Source organism: Rhinichthys klamathensis, unplaced genomic scaffold, assembly GCF_029890125.1.
Source record: "Rhinichthys klamathensis goyatoka isolate OS25496 unplaced genomic scaffold, OSU_Roscu_1.1 h1tg000331l_1, whole genome shotgun sequence".
Taxonomy (NCBI): Eukaryota; Metazoa; Chordata; class Actinopteri; order Cypriniformes; family Leuciscidae; genus Rhinichthys; species Rhinichthys klamathensis.
This window is the reverse complement of record NW_026606846.1, coordinates 67501-82500: the sequence shown is the minus strand read 5'-3', so window position 1 is coordinate 82500 and position 15000 is coordinate 67501. Positions and strand designations below refer to the sequence as shown.

Genomic DNA, 15000 nt, shown 5'->3' with positions numbered 1-15000 from the left:
TAAATCGGTAAGAGGTGAGACTACGCTGGCAACTCCGATGATATCCCACCATTCCAAGGAACCGTCGGAGTTCACGGCGAGTGGTGGGAGCAGGAAAATTACAGATAGCTTCGACCTTAGTCTCAATGGGTCTTACACAACATTTTCCCACTATCTTACCTAAATAGGTAACGGTTGCCTTCGCGAATTCGGACTTAGCGAGATTAACCGTAAGATTAGCTTTGGCTAAACGAGAAAACAGTTCTTTGATCTGGTCAAGATGTTCAGACCAAGATGAACTATACAACACAATGTCGTCAAGATATGCCTCACATCCTGACATTCCATACAGTATACGGTTTACGAGTCGCTGAAAAGTCGCAGGTGCATTTCAAACCCCGAAAGGCATAACCGTATACTGTAGGAAAGCATCAGGCGTAACGAAAGCAGATAATTCCTTCGCCCGACTAGTCAAAGGCACCTGCCAATACCCCTTCAAGAGGTCGAATTTGCTGACATAACAGGCAGAGCCAACATGCAATCATCTTCAATTGTCAATCAAGCAGTCCGGCTTTGTCACAGAGTTAAGTTTTCGATAATCGGTGCAGAAGCGAAATGAGCCATCAGGTTTATTTACTAAAACACAAGGAGAACTCCACGAACTGAAACTAGATTCAGCCAGATTATGAGCAAGCAGATAATTCACCTCTTGTTTCAGGTAAACTCTTTTAATTGGATTGACTCGATAGGTGTTCTGTTTAACGGGACATGAGGTTCCTACATCTATATCATGTTCTATGATAGAGGTGCGACCAGGAACATCAAGGAAAAGAGAGGGAAATGATATCACCAACTCAGTGACATCACTCCTCTCTTTCTCCGTCAAATAAGAAAGATGAGAGGACAGGTTAAAAAGAATCTCAGAGTTTTTAAGTCGCCCGTCAACCTTTTCTCGAGAAAGAAAACCCTCGTCCTCATCAGCATTCTCCAAAGAATCCCCACTCGTTTTGTGAGAGAGAGGAGATGATTCTGAAAGAGAGTCACAAAAGTTTACCACATTAACAGTAACAGAACGAACAGGAGCTGTATACAATTTCAACAGGTTACTGTGACAAACTTGTACCTTTTTCCTCCGGTCAGGAGTATTCAACAGATAATTATTATCGGAAAGACGTTTAACTACACTGTAGGGGCCTGTAAATTTAGCCTGAAATGGATTGGCAGGTAGGGACAGCAAAGCAAGTACTTGATCACCCACCTGAAATTCTCTTAACTTAGCTTTCCTGTCAAAGCGTTGTCGCATCTTTAGTTGAGTCTTACTCACCTTCTTTTTAGCGAGAGCTCTTGCCTCATATAATCTACGCCGGAATCCACTCACATAATCCGAAATGTTTTCAGACAGTTTAGACATACGCCACTCCTCAGCTAACACAGCCGTAGGTCCACTCACTACATGTCCGAACACTAATTCATTCGGGCTAAACCCAAGACTTTCTTGGATTACCTCACGTATCGCTAATAACAGGGGCGTAGCAGCCATTATAAAAGGGGGGGGGGACAAAATGGTGTGGTGATGTGACCCAAAGGTCAGTCCTTCCAGAAAAATGCGGAGTTTTTTTGTGATTGTTGCGGGCAAAAGTCCTTGATTATGCGGCGATGGAATATGCAGGATATTTGCAATTTTATGTGCTGAAATTGCGGGAACTTGCAAAAACTGCGGTTTGATGAAAAAGAGAGAAAAAGTGATGTAAAGAGCTTAATAAACACATGCCTCAAACTTACAAAACATTGATGAGTCAAACAAGGTCTGTAGCTTTACAAAAGGAATATGCTACAACTTCTGTAAAAATGAATAAATAAAATATGAAAAAAATGTTTCCTGTTTTACAGCTTTTCAATGATGTTCATGTCGCGTAATTACGTCACTTCATAACGTTCCCATGGCAACAGGGGGAAACGGCGGCTCTCGTGTGAAGCAAACGCAACATTTTTCAACTTTCTGCTAAGATATATGTGATTTTTTTTGCAACAAAAATGCGGGGATTATGAAATCATACAAGCCCCGCATATTTTGCGTAGAAATCGGCAATTTATACGGCTAAAGTGCGGCGTATTTGGACAAATGCCCCCGCATAAATATGCGGACTTTGGCTGATTATGCATTGAATCATGCGATCGCATAATCGCGTTTTTCTGGAGGGACTGAAAGGTGATGTTCATAATAATAAATTCTAGATGGAATAGCAATTGGCATTTTACAGCACCCTAGTGCCAATTTTGGGAACATGCCATGATAGTTTACAGCAACCTATTTTTGTGAAATCATACTCGAAATAAAAAAAATATTGCAGGACTTGGGACTTTCAGACCACTTTCAAACTGTGGACATCTATACTTTATTTTTATGAAATAAAGATATTTTATGATATTTACAATATTTCAGTTAAACTACACTTGAACAATAACTTTTATCTTACTTCTTAACAGTTGGACCAAAAAAAAGTGTTCAATGAGTACAGAACAGATTACATCTAGCCTACAGTAATTTTATACAACAGACATTTTATAAAAATATATCAATAAAACCTAAATCAATGTATTCGGTATTGGACATCAATTTAACATTGACATTAGATGTTGAATTTACATAGAATTTTGGTCACCCGACGTCGCAACCAAAATTTTACCAAATATCAACGTCTTATGATGTTGTGTGCCTGCTGGGAATAATCTGTTATGTCTCATTTAACAGACGCTTTTATCCAAAGCAACAAGTAGGAGAGCATTTAACACACACTCGGCACAATCCGGCGCGACGAGGTCCATACGGGTTCTGTTGTCTTACACGTCTTACTGCGTTACAGTAGGTTAAATCATAACAAGGAAACTTTACGTGTGATTCATGTCATCGCGACATACTGTAACAGTGTGTGTTTGAAAAATATGATGTAGTCCTCTGCTTTTTTTCTGGGGTGCATTAGACGGCCAAACAGCAAAGCGACTAAACAAACACGAAGATTCGCAAGAGCAACAAAAGATTTGAAGCTCATGGCAGACGCGCCCAATAGATGCTTCGCGCTGTGATTGGCTGAATGTTAGCTCACTCAAGTCTAAGTAACAAATCAGAGAACACGGGTGGAAATATTGGCGCTGAGTAAAAAAAAAAAAATGCGGGGGACAGAATCACCGGTTTCTGAAAGTGCGGGGGACGTGTCCCCCCCGGTTGCTACGCCCCTGGCTAATAACATCCACGGCAGACCTTCCTCCCAATCCGCATCGAGTTCCACACAATATGACCTTAGTAGGGACTTCAGGGCTTGATGAAACCTCTCAAGGACTCCTTGACTCTGCGGATGATAAGCGCTAGAAATATTGTGGTTTACTCGAAGTTGACGCAGGGCTTTTGAGAACTGTTTCGACATGAAGTTCGAACCCTGATCAGACTGAATGACTTTAGGAATTCCAAAGGTCGACATGAAATTAGTGAGGGCCTTCAAGACAGATTTAGTAGTAATGGACCTTAACGGATAAGCAGCCGGATAACGAGTAGTCTGACACATAACGGTTAAAAGGTATTGGTGACCAGTCTTGGACCGAGGCAAAGGACCAACACAGTCAACTACCAAATGTTCAAAAGGAGTGGACACGACAGAAATAGGTTGCAACGGAGCAACAGGAACTTTTTGGTTTGGCTTACCGGTGATCTGGCATGTCTGACAAGATCGAATATGTTTTGCCACATCTTGTTTTTTACCTTAGGCCAATAGAACTGCCGTAAGACCCGATCATACGTTTTACGAACTCCGGTATGGCCAGCAAGTCCTTGATGAGCCAAATGCAACACAGAGTCCCTCACTGTAAAAGGAACCACAATCTGATTTTTAGGTTATTGAGAAACATCTTTATGCAGAACCACTGTCCGACAAAGCAACCCATCTTCAAGGAAGTACGAAGAGGAGAGAGGATCAGAACACTTCTTAGACCCTACTGCAGAAAATAAAGGTCTAAGACTGTCATCACTTTGTTGAGCTCAAATTAAATCCTCTCGAGAAATCTGCAACAAAGAAGTCAAAGAGTAGTCATCACCATCAGAGAGATCAACATTGGTTTTCTCAGGAGTGGACAGAACCTGAGATGGATCCGCAGAGTCACTTTGCAGCGCTGTCGAACCTTTCTGGTCAGAATACAACGAAGAACAGGACTTCAGGTCTCTTTGCCCAAGACATTTAGACACATCAGACCCTGACTCACCTGTATTAACAGTATAAAAGAAGGTGTCATGCAGTGGAACTTCAACTTGACTTTCAGATAATGGTTTAGCCATTGATCGAGTAACTGCACATGCTGGAAACAAATCAGGAAATTCTTTGCCATTTCCAACATCAGTTTTACTAGGTATTGAGGCTATTATGGGCGGAGCTGCCACATCACTCCGTCCCCAAACATTCCCACCAGCTAAATCATTTCCCAGAATAAATGTAATCCCAGGCACTGGCAGTGCAGCACGAACACCAACTACCACTTCACCAGATACAATGGCAGAGGAAAGATGGATGCGATGCAAAGGCGCTTCAACAAACCTCATCTCAAAACCTCGCACTAGTACATGAGTTCCAGTAGCGGTTTCAGAAGTCAAGGGTAAAATTCCCTCTAACAGAAACGACTGCGCAGCCCCTGTATCTCGAAGAAGACGCACTGTCACCGTTTCATTTGAACCAGGCAATGACACATTTCCCTCAGTGATAAAGGGTGTATAATCAACAGAAGTTATACTCTGATTAGCAGATTTATCACTAGAACCAGATAAATGACAATCTTTCTCATCACAAATGTCAACAGTAACTGGTAAGGTAGAAACCAAAGCAACAGATTTCGACAATCTCTCTTTCTTCTTGAGTATCAGACAGTCAGATATTTTATGACCAGACTTTTTACAGTAAAAGCAAACCATGTCTCGTGAGAGTACAGGTTTACTAAAATGTTCAGCATCTGTCGACTTAATATTCCTACTCAACACAGGAGACTTTGTCTTAGGTTGAAAACAAGACTTAGACTTATTCATATTGTGAGTTTTAATACCAACTGAACTGAATGACCCATGATGGGTTAACACAAATTCATCAGCCAAGATAGCGGCTTCAGAAAGTGTATTCACCTTATGTTCAGTGAGATGTGTAGCTACAACATGAGGAACACAATGTTTGAACTCCTCTAAGAGCACTAATTCCCTTAACTGCTCTTTAGTTGTAACTTTCATTGAAGTGCACCAACGATCAAATAAGTTCTCTTTTTCTCTGGCAAATTCAACATGAGTACATTCATCAGCTTTACTCAAAGTCCTAAATTTCTGACGATATGCCTCAGGCACGAGTTCATATGCATGTAACACAGCAGATTTCACAACATCATACTCACCACTCTGTTCCAATGAGAGTGCTGAATAAACTTCCTGAGCTTTACCTGTGAACACACACTGTAATAATAAAGTCCAAAAGCTTTTCGGCCATTTCATGGATAAAGCAACACGTTCAAAGTGATAGAAATATTTATCCACTTCCTTTTCAGAAAATGGCGGCACTAACCTCATATTTCTGTGAACATCAAACACAGGTTCACCTGCATTCGCATGCTGTTGTGGAACAGGAGGCACATTCGCTTCTGAAGCTTCAGCTGTCTTTGCTGCTAATTCTAACTCCAACTTTTTTATCTCAAATGCTCTCTCGTCACGTTCCCTCTCTAACTGAAGCGTTCTCTCTGCTAAATCAAGCTCCATTTTTCTCATAGCTAACTGATGATTTAATTTTCCCTCTTCGAATTCTCTCTCTACCGCGATCATCACGTTCAGCACGAATTTTCGCGGCATCTAAACACAATTGCTTCTCTTGCAAAGACAATTCTGGAAATTTCGTCTCACTTTCACTATAAACCTCAGCAGGAGTAGACAAACGATTCACTGGGAGTAATTAACTCAGTGCTTACCTCTATAACTCCTCTAACAACAAGTGACCGCTTTAGAGTAGTCACCATAGTTTCCTTCAGCCTCTTTTCCTGAGAAGTAAGATCGACACTGAAGCGTTCGGCGATTTGCACCAACTGCTCCTTTGTACAACTCTCAAGCAAAGCTTCTGATGGACACGCAAATAAATCTATCACCGAAGACATTTTGTTCGTATATGTATACGCCCAATCACAAAACGAGACCACCAACTGTCAAGTCCTACTCTTTTTCGACTTCCAAAGGACACAAGCACAACTCAAATTTCCGACTCAATCACTTTTATTTTTATTTTGGTTTGTCAGTTGATTGTGCTGTTCAGCAAATTAGGTTGTAAACCTTTAAAGACAGAGAACAAAAGTTACAATTTTATTCAAACATTTTAATCAAACATTAATGCATTTTAAATTAACCACTTAAGCCTTTTAGATGGAATAAAGAAATGATTTCATTAATCTTCCAAATATGTTTGTAAAGTTAACATTTTACCACTTTTAATTTTATACCATCCTTTTTTTATCTTATACTCTTAATTTTTTCAAACTCAATGTAATATTATTTTAGCACAAACACAAAATAAATGAAGGAAATGCTGCAATGTGTTACTTAACATCTACACAGCAGTTAAACATAGCTCAAACATATTCAGCACAAACACCATGAAAGTAAATAAACATATTACAGACCATTGGCGTCTTTGGACTGAACCTACGAGTGAACTTGGAGCCTCTTCTCTCTGAAGTTTGTTTTTTCTGACTGACTGAGAACCTCCATGCTTTTTCAGGTGCTCCAAATCAGTGACAATGATAATCAGGTGACAAGCAGCCGGTTTGCTCCTGCTGGTGCACTCTGGGAAGTGTAGTTCTTTCATAATCACTCCCGAGATTCAGCTCAACACCTCCCACTTGAGCTCCTGGTTTTTTCAAATCCAGAGGTCACACAAGCCCTTCACACCTCTGCTTGTTCTTCAGTGGGAAGTAGAATGACAAGGCGTCTGACATCCCTATGAAGAATTGTGGCTGGGATTTTGGTTTGAAGCTTCTTAGTTCTTTCACTGTTAGCTCTTGTGATGTGAACAGGATAGCTAGGAAAAGTTTACACAAACGCATCTCTTACAATGCCTTTGCTGTCAGCATTTACACTGACCACTCTAGCCAGCTTGTACTGTCCCCTCAGGGCATTTTGATCAGCCACCCAGACCACATCTCCAACAGCAACATTTCGCTCTTTGGTGTGCCATTTGCTTCTTATGAACAGATTAGGTCCAGCCAATTGGCTCCACTTCTTCCAGAAATGTCTTACCTCTGCTTGAATATGTTTAAGCCTTTTGTAAGGGTAGCCATTGTACTCTACACAGGCTTCTCTGCTTTGAGTTCTTGCATCGATGGGTCTCTCATTTGCAAGGTTGGCTGCCATGAAGAGAAAAGTTTGGAATTCTCCCCATGTGAAAACACCATCTCCACCAAGGTCACATCTTTGTATACTACCAGTCTGTTCAGAGTTGTGTCTGAAAAAACTGTACCTTTTAGAGCTGCGAGGAAGAGGTCTTTGAGCGCATCTTCATGTTCTTTGATAGTCAGCACAGCTTGCTTGGGTGATTTTTACCTCCCACTTTGACTGTTTAGAGGCCCGGCACTTCCTCTTCAGCCACTGCTTGGCAGCTAGACAAACCCAGGCAACGACTCTCACCAGTTTGAACAGGCTACTGAATCTTCTTACTTCCACGAGGTCTTTAACCCAGCCAGTGGGCTTCCTTCTTAGAAGAGTTGGGTTTACCACAGGTACTCCCTCTTGAGCTTCACTCTTTGGACTTTCCTGGGTGCCTTGTAGGTCTTCTTTCTGCTGACTCCTTGCTTGAGCTCTTGTCAATGCACCTGAGAATGCCTTCCGCTGGAGCTTGTTTACACTTTCTCTGACTTGAGCTGCAACCTCTCCAGCTGATTTTATAGGCCATTTCTCCACGGGCCACTTCAGGAACTCTGGTCAATTTTGCCATATGGAATTCACCTTCAAATCTCCAGGAGCGCCCCCTCTTGTTATGATGTCAGCTATGTTTAGATCTCCACGGATCCACCACCAGTCTTGCACTAGTCCAGCCTTCTGGATTTCACCCACTCTATTTGCAAAGAAGGTTTTGTACCCATAACTGGCTCTTTGAATGGCTCCCAAGACTGTTTGACTGTCAAGTAGATGGAACCATCTCTCGATCTTCATTCGTGCATGCTTTTCCACATACTTCCTGATCCTGGCTGCAAAAACAGCACCACAGATCTCAGCTTTTACAGCTTCTCCCTTTTGATCCAGGGGTGTCAGTTTGGCTTTTGATTCAACGAATCGAACTACAGTGCCTTGACTTGTCTCCCATCTTAAGTACATCACAGCTCCATAGGTTTTGTCACTTCCATCAGAGAATGTGATGCCCCAAGGTTTCCCTTTCCAGCCAGCTGGTGTGAGGCTCCTGTGGAATCTCATCTGTCCAAGCTGCACATTCTTCAAAAAGTTGTATGGCTTCTTCTCTAAAGCTTTCTGAGAGAGGTTGGTCCCAGGTTTCTTGGGTTAGTTTCCCACCCCCTCCCTCTTGAAATGCTTTTCTAACAAGAATTGCTCCCTTCTGTTTGATAGTTGTAAACCACGCGGAGCGGCCTGGCCCTGAGGATAAACAGCTTCAGGTCCAGAAATAAGCTGTTGACGCAGAGGAGGTCAAGATGGCGGAAGATGTCCTGGGGAAGTCGGTCCAGCAACTCAAAAAGGAGAGGACCACTGCAAAAAGCAGCTTCACCAGACAAGGCAACTTCATTTCAAGAGGAGCAAGCAGCATGCTTCAAATGGAGTTAAAGGAGGAATTCACAAAGCTTTCAGACTGTTTCAGAAAGATGCTCGATGCCAATGATGACTAAAGGATTGGACTGGAGGCTGACATTAAGACTGAGAATAAGGAAGCAAGTCTTGATGAACAGCAAGAGGCTGACATTGACAAATCTGGTGTCTGGGGCACCACCTTCCCTTTTACAGTCTTTATTTCTGCATAGGAAAGTGTCTCTGCAGTAACCATCCTTCTCCTGGCATCTGAGACATTTTCTGCATGGTCCCAGCTTTCTCAATACAGCTGTCTTTTCAGTTAGCTTAAGTTTTTTTAACTTTCTACAGAAGAATATTTTGTTGTTGTGCCCACTATCACTACAGACACCACATACCTCATCAAGCTCTTCTTTCTTTGTGGTTTTTGTTGAGGCAATCCTTCTGTCATACCTCTGACGTTTGCCTACAGAACAACCACTGGCACTGCTCCCTCTTACCTAAACTCATTACTTCAGACTTATGTGCCATCCAGAAACCTGTGCTCTGCTAGCGAATGTCGTCTTGTGGAACCATCTCAAAGAGGCACAAAATCTCTTTCTCGGACCTTTACCATGACTGTTCCCTGTTGGTGGAATGATCTGCCTAACTCAACCAGAGTTTCTGAGTCAGTAGCCACTTTCAAGAAACTGCTGAAGACATATCTTTTTCGGCAGCACTTGATTCAGTAGAATTAACACTTTCTCTTCTATAAAAAAAAAACTGCACTAAAATTAAACTGAGAGGGGTTATAGCACTTACGTATTGTTGTCCTACTGTTAGTTTAACTGCTTCTATTGTTCTCATTTGTAAGTCGTTTTGGATAAAAGCGTCTGCTAAATGAATAAATGTAAATGTACCTCTTTTCTGATCGATCTGATTTCTCCACAGTTCTGAGTTGTTCGAGTCTTTCTAGTATTTCTTCTTGGCTTTTCAAGAACTTCAAGAGCATGATAAAGTGGTTGTCTGATCTGACATTGTTTCTGGGCTCAACCATGAACATCACCCATTCTCTTTTAATAAAGTCAGGCAACTTGCTTTCAATGGTTTTAATTACCAGAGGGTTATTTATGGCTCCAGAGTTTCCTAACTCTGTGAGATCCGCTAGGGCCTTCTCTACTGACTGTATGAGGTCAATTACCTTTCTTGGCTGGTTCCCTTTCACATGTGGCATCTTCTCCAGCTCTTCAAGGATTTCCACTGTGATGGTTGACTTATTTCCATATCTGTTCTCCAGGACTCTGAACATGTCATTGGCAGTGGTGTAGGTTGAAAGTCTGAGGTCTTTTGAGATTGTGTCATCCACACTCTCCAAGAGTTGAATTTTCTTAACTTCAGTTGAACCGGATGGCTCCATAATTTAACCATAACCGCAGCGAACATGACAGGAGTACAAGTTTGTCATCGATCGGATCAGGCCTGAAAGGGAGGAGTCTAAGAGTTCAGAGCCAGTGCAGCTCTTCTGGAGAGCCGATAAACAGGCCTACCATCAGCTGGACAAAGATGGCGCTCCAACCAAGAGCTTCAGCTTCAACCGAGTGTTCAGCGCTGCGGAGACCACCGCTCAGCTCTACCAGGACATCGCCATGCCCCTGGTCATGTCTGCAGTCAAAGGCTATAACGGCATGATATTCGCCTATGGACAGACGTCATCCGGAAAGACTTTCTCCATGATGGGAAGTAAGCATAAACCTGTAGTGATTCCTCTCGCCATGGCCGACGTCTTCAAAACTTTCCGAAGAAGGAGTTTCTCCTGCGTGTGAGTTATGTGGAAATCTATAATGAGACGGTCGCAGATCTGCTCTGTGACAGCTCGAAGAGAAGGCCTCTGGAGATCCGTTAAGGGAACCACAAAAACGTGTACGTGGCTGATCTGACCGGAGATGGGAGATGAAGCCCGGTTAAAAGAAGGGTGCATCATAAACCGCAGTTTGTTGATACTGGGTCAAGTAGTTAAGAAATTATCCGTTAAGAATCAGAAGGGCTTTGTGAATTACAGAGACAGTAAACTAACCCGGATCCTTCAGAACTCTTTGGGTGGAAATGCAAAAGTTGTGATTATTTGCACCATCGCGCCGGCCAATGTGGACGAGACCGTCTGCACTTACAGTTTGCTATTGCTGCGAGGCGCATGAAGAACGACCCTCGCGTCACAGAGGTCTCTGAAGGCACGCTCTTGAAAAGATACCGCAAAGAGATTGTTCATCTTAGATGCCGTCTGCATGAGATTTCCTCTGTCACTCAAACGACTGAAAACGAGCGAGAGTCAGGGGCGCAACTACCCAGTGTCAGAGGGGTATGCAGCAACAATTTTTTCAAACCTCTTTTAGTTAGTGTCTGTCTACATTACACTACTACATAATAATAATCCCATGATAGTAATAGCCATATATTGTAAAACAAATGCACTGAAAAATAAAGGAAACTTTCATAATTAGTTTTGTACTAATTTCTATACTTGAAAGATATAAGCACATGATGACATGTTTCATGGTCCGGTGTGTCAGAAAAAAAAAATAACGCTGACTTTTTTTTACCAATGCATTACACCGGCACTAACCCAGCGCTGCCAATTAAGCAAAAAAATGAAATGGGGCGCCGATGTGCGAGTTTTATGGGCCGTTAAGAAAAAGAAAAAAAAAAGTATGAGATGTATCGGCCGAAAAAGCCCCCGCCCGCTCGCGATATTACCCCGCCCCCCTTCTCCATGAGGGCGCCTACTCTAGCCTGTTAGTCCTCTAAAATTTTATATAACATTGAAGAAATGCAGAAATGATTTAGAAACGGACAACAGCCGCTACATATAGAAAATACAATATATATATATATATATATTTTTTTTTTTTTAATGATTTTTTTTTTTTTTACCATCGCTTTGGCGCCCCCCCATGGTGCTGCGCCCCTATGCGCCGCATATAGCGCATACCCACTTTTTGCGCCACTGGCGAGAGTCACTGTGTCATCTCCTGCAAGAGAAAGACCAGCTCCAGAGAGATCAGCAGGGCGAATCAAGAACTTGACCAAGTTACTGCCTCAAATCTCGCCCCGATCCCGAAGTGTTGAGCTGAATCTCAGGAGTGATTATGAAAGAACTACACTTCCCAGAGTGCACCAGCAGGAGCAAACCGGCTGCTTGTCACCTGATTATCATTGTCACTGATTTGGAGCACCTGAAAAAGCATGGAGGTTCTCAGTCAGTCAGAAAAAACAAACTTCAGAGAGAAGAGGCTCCAAGTTCACTCGTAGGTTCAGTCCAAAGACGCCAATGGTTTACAACTGTCAAGTCCTACTCTTTTTCGACTTCCAAAGGACACAAGGACAACTCAAATTTCCGACTCAATCACTTTTATTTTTATTTTGGTTTGTCAGTTGATTGTGCTGTTCAGCAAATTAGGTTGTAAACCTTTAAAGACAGAGAACTAAAGTTACAATTTTATTCAAACATTAATGCATTTTAAATTAATTAACCACTTAAGCCTTTTAGATGGAATAAAGAAATGATTTCATTAATCTTCCAAATATGTTTGTAAAGTTAACATTTTACCACTTTTAACTTTATACCATCCTTTTTTTTATCTTATACTCTTATTTTTTCAAACTCAATGTAATATTATTTTAGCACAAACACAAAATAAATGAAGGAAATGCTGCAATGTGTTACTTAACATCTACACAGCAGTTAAACATAGCTCAAACATATTCAGCACAAACACCATGAAAGTAAATAAACATATTACAGACCATTGGCGTCTTTGGACTGAACCTACGAGTGAACTTGGAGCCTCTTCTCTCTGAAGTTTGTTTTTTCTGACTGACTGAGAACCTCCATGCTTTTTCAGGTGCTCCAAATCAGTGACAATGATAATCAGGTGACAAGCAGCCGGTTTGCTCCTGCTGGTGCACTCTGGGAAGTGTAGTTCTTTCATAATCACTCCCGAGATTCAGCTCAACACTAACTACCACACGTGAAACGCTGTTTACCCGAAATACAACTCCCATAAGCCAGTACGTCACTGTATTACGCAACCTATGCTCATTCACAAAACTTCTAAAGACTTCCCACAAGTCAAAACACAGTGTACGCGCGAAAATAAACCGCACTATACACACAAAAGCGACAATTTATCCTCATTTATTTTTGCAAAATGGATTTACCGTTTATAATATGAGAGAACTCCAGCTCCTACCTCAGAAAAACACTAACTAAACCCTACCTGGTCTTCAGAGATGTACCGGGCTCGAGGCGACATTAAACGCTGAACTCCGCGACAATCAGTCAAACTGAAAGTCCGGAAGCGTACCCCCTACAGAGAGTTAATCTCCACCCAGGATAACCTCCAAAAACAAGAAAGACAAAATAACAACACAAAACAACAAACAGTGCTCCGTCGGAAGGATTGTATTCACAATCCAGCTGGAAACACTCTAACTCACCAGAGTTCTCATTTATAAAGGTAACCATTCACAAAAACACACACACATACAATACTTACCAACGTTTCCTACCCCAATAGGATCGCGGACGAGACACCCAATTTATGTTACGGCCAGCTCGTTTCGACCGTACATAAAGGGATACAAGTACAAAAAAATGACTTGCAAGAGGTTTTATTAGCTTACAACTAAAGTGCAAACAACTTAGTATAACAAAGTCTAGGGTTCAAAATCATAAGGGTAGTGATGTGTCCTCCCGTATCGAGGCTTCGAAGCGTGTGTCGAGTATTCCGGGATGATTTCTGTGAAGCGCGTATCGAGGCTTGTGTCGGTGACGTATGTGGTGACGTTTGAAGCCTCGCGAGCCGCCTGTGCCACGTGACTGCTTCAGGAAGTGGTTCGCGGTTTGGCGGTCTATTTGAAATATAAGGGCCAGCAAAATGCAATGGATTCCCCCTCACATTTTGTGGACTTGGGACTTTGCGAGTTTGTTAGCGATCTATTCAAGCTTCTTTTTCTTCATTCAATTCATTCAATGCTTCAGACACCAAAGCCATAGTGTCATTATAATCACACTGCACATTTTACATTTATTGTCCACTTGATGGCACAATAGAGCAAATGAAGCACCATGAAGCTTCGGTACATGAGTGAACCAATTGGATGAAAAGCTTCAATGCTTTATGAAGCTTCATCTCGCCATCACTACATAAGGGGACAAAATCATAATCCAGATGGGGAATAAGAAAAGGCTGGTATGGTCTGTAAACAAATATAAACGTCGCAAAAACAAGTGACTCCTCCAGAGGCTGCCAATCCCCTGGACGAAGTGGCGTGGAGAGGGTGGGATCCAAGGTTTTATCCTCTCCATAATCAAATCGAGAGAAGGTAACAGGGGTGTGCGATCTCCCACGCCCTCCTGAAGAACACCGCCCCCAGCAGGCGAGCAAGGGGAACGCAGGGTCGTAACAGTCTTGTTCTGTGTGTGTGTGTGTGTGTGTGTGTGTGTGTGTGTGTGTCTGTCTGTCTTTTTGTGTGTGTGTGTGTGTGTGTTTGTGCATATGCGTGTGTGTGTGTGTGTGTGTCTGTCTGTCTTTCTATCTGTGTGTGTGTGTGTGTGTGTGTATCTGACCATCTCTCTGTCTGTCAGGGCTGGTTGGGATGGTCGCTCACATGATGTATATGCAGGTGTTCCAGGTGACGATCTCTAACGGCCCTGAAGACTTTAGACCTCACAGTTACAGATACTCGTGGGCCTTTTAGTGAGTATGACACACACTTTACGCTTATTGCTGAAAGTCAGTCTGCAGATTTCACAGAAAATTGCGTAGTGTGTGATTGACCCAGACTCGTTGAGTATGTGATGGACAGTTTTTTTCTGTAACAATTTACAATGTTTTTTTTTAATGGAATAAAGTGTTTATTCTAAATGATTTATCAGTGCACACATCATCATTGTGTTAAATTCATGTTCCTGGTAATCTTGAATCAAAATAACAGTGACTTCTCTTCTCTGATGACGAGGGCGGGGCTATAACCTGTCACTCACATGAGATCAGCCAATAGCAAACCACAACCATCCAACATCCAATCAATTCCCCACGGACACAATCAAGCCCCGCCTTCATTTGTTCGGAGAAGAAAAGAAAGTTATTTTTCTTGCCGTTTTTAAATCGGTTCAGATATACCAGTGTTGTGGTGTTTTCTAGCCTTGACTCTACGTCTCATGCTCTGTCTCTGACGTTGTGTTTGCCAGT

At 42.2% G+C, this 15000-nt stretch overlaps 1 protein-coding gene across 1 annotated transcript in view; it reads left to right on the top strand.

Annotated features, from left to right (window-relative positions):
- Nucleotides 1-15000, top strand: part of LOC130106004 (germ cell-specific gene 1-like protein) — a 28434-nt gene that overhangs the window by 12840 nt on the left and 594 nt on the right. The window contains exons 5-6 of the mRNA XM_056272202.1: nucleotides 14394-14505; nucleotide 15000. The exon at nucleotide 15000 is cut by the window's right edge and continues 594 nt beyond it. Of these exons, the coding sequence (XP_056128177.1) occupies nucleotides 14394-14505; nucleotide 15000 (113 nt within the window). The remainder of the gene's footprint in view (nucleotides 1-14393; nucleotides 14506-14999) is intronic.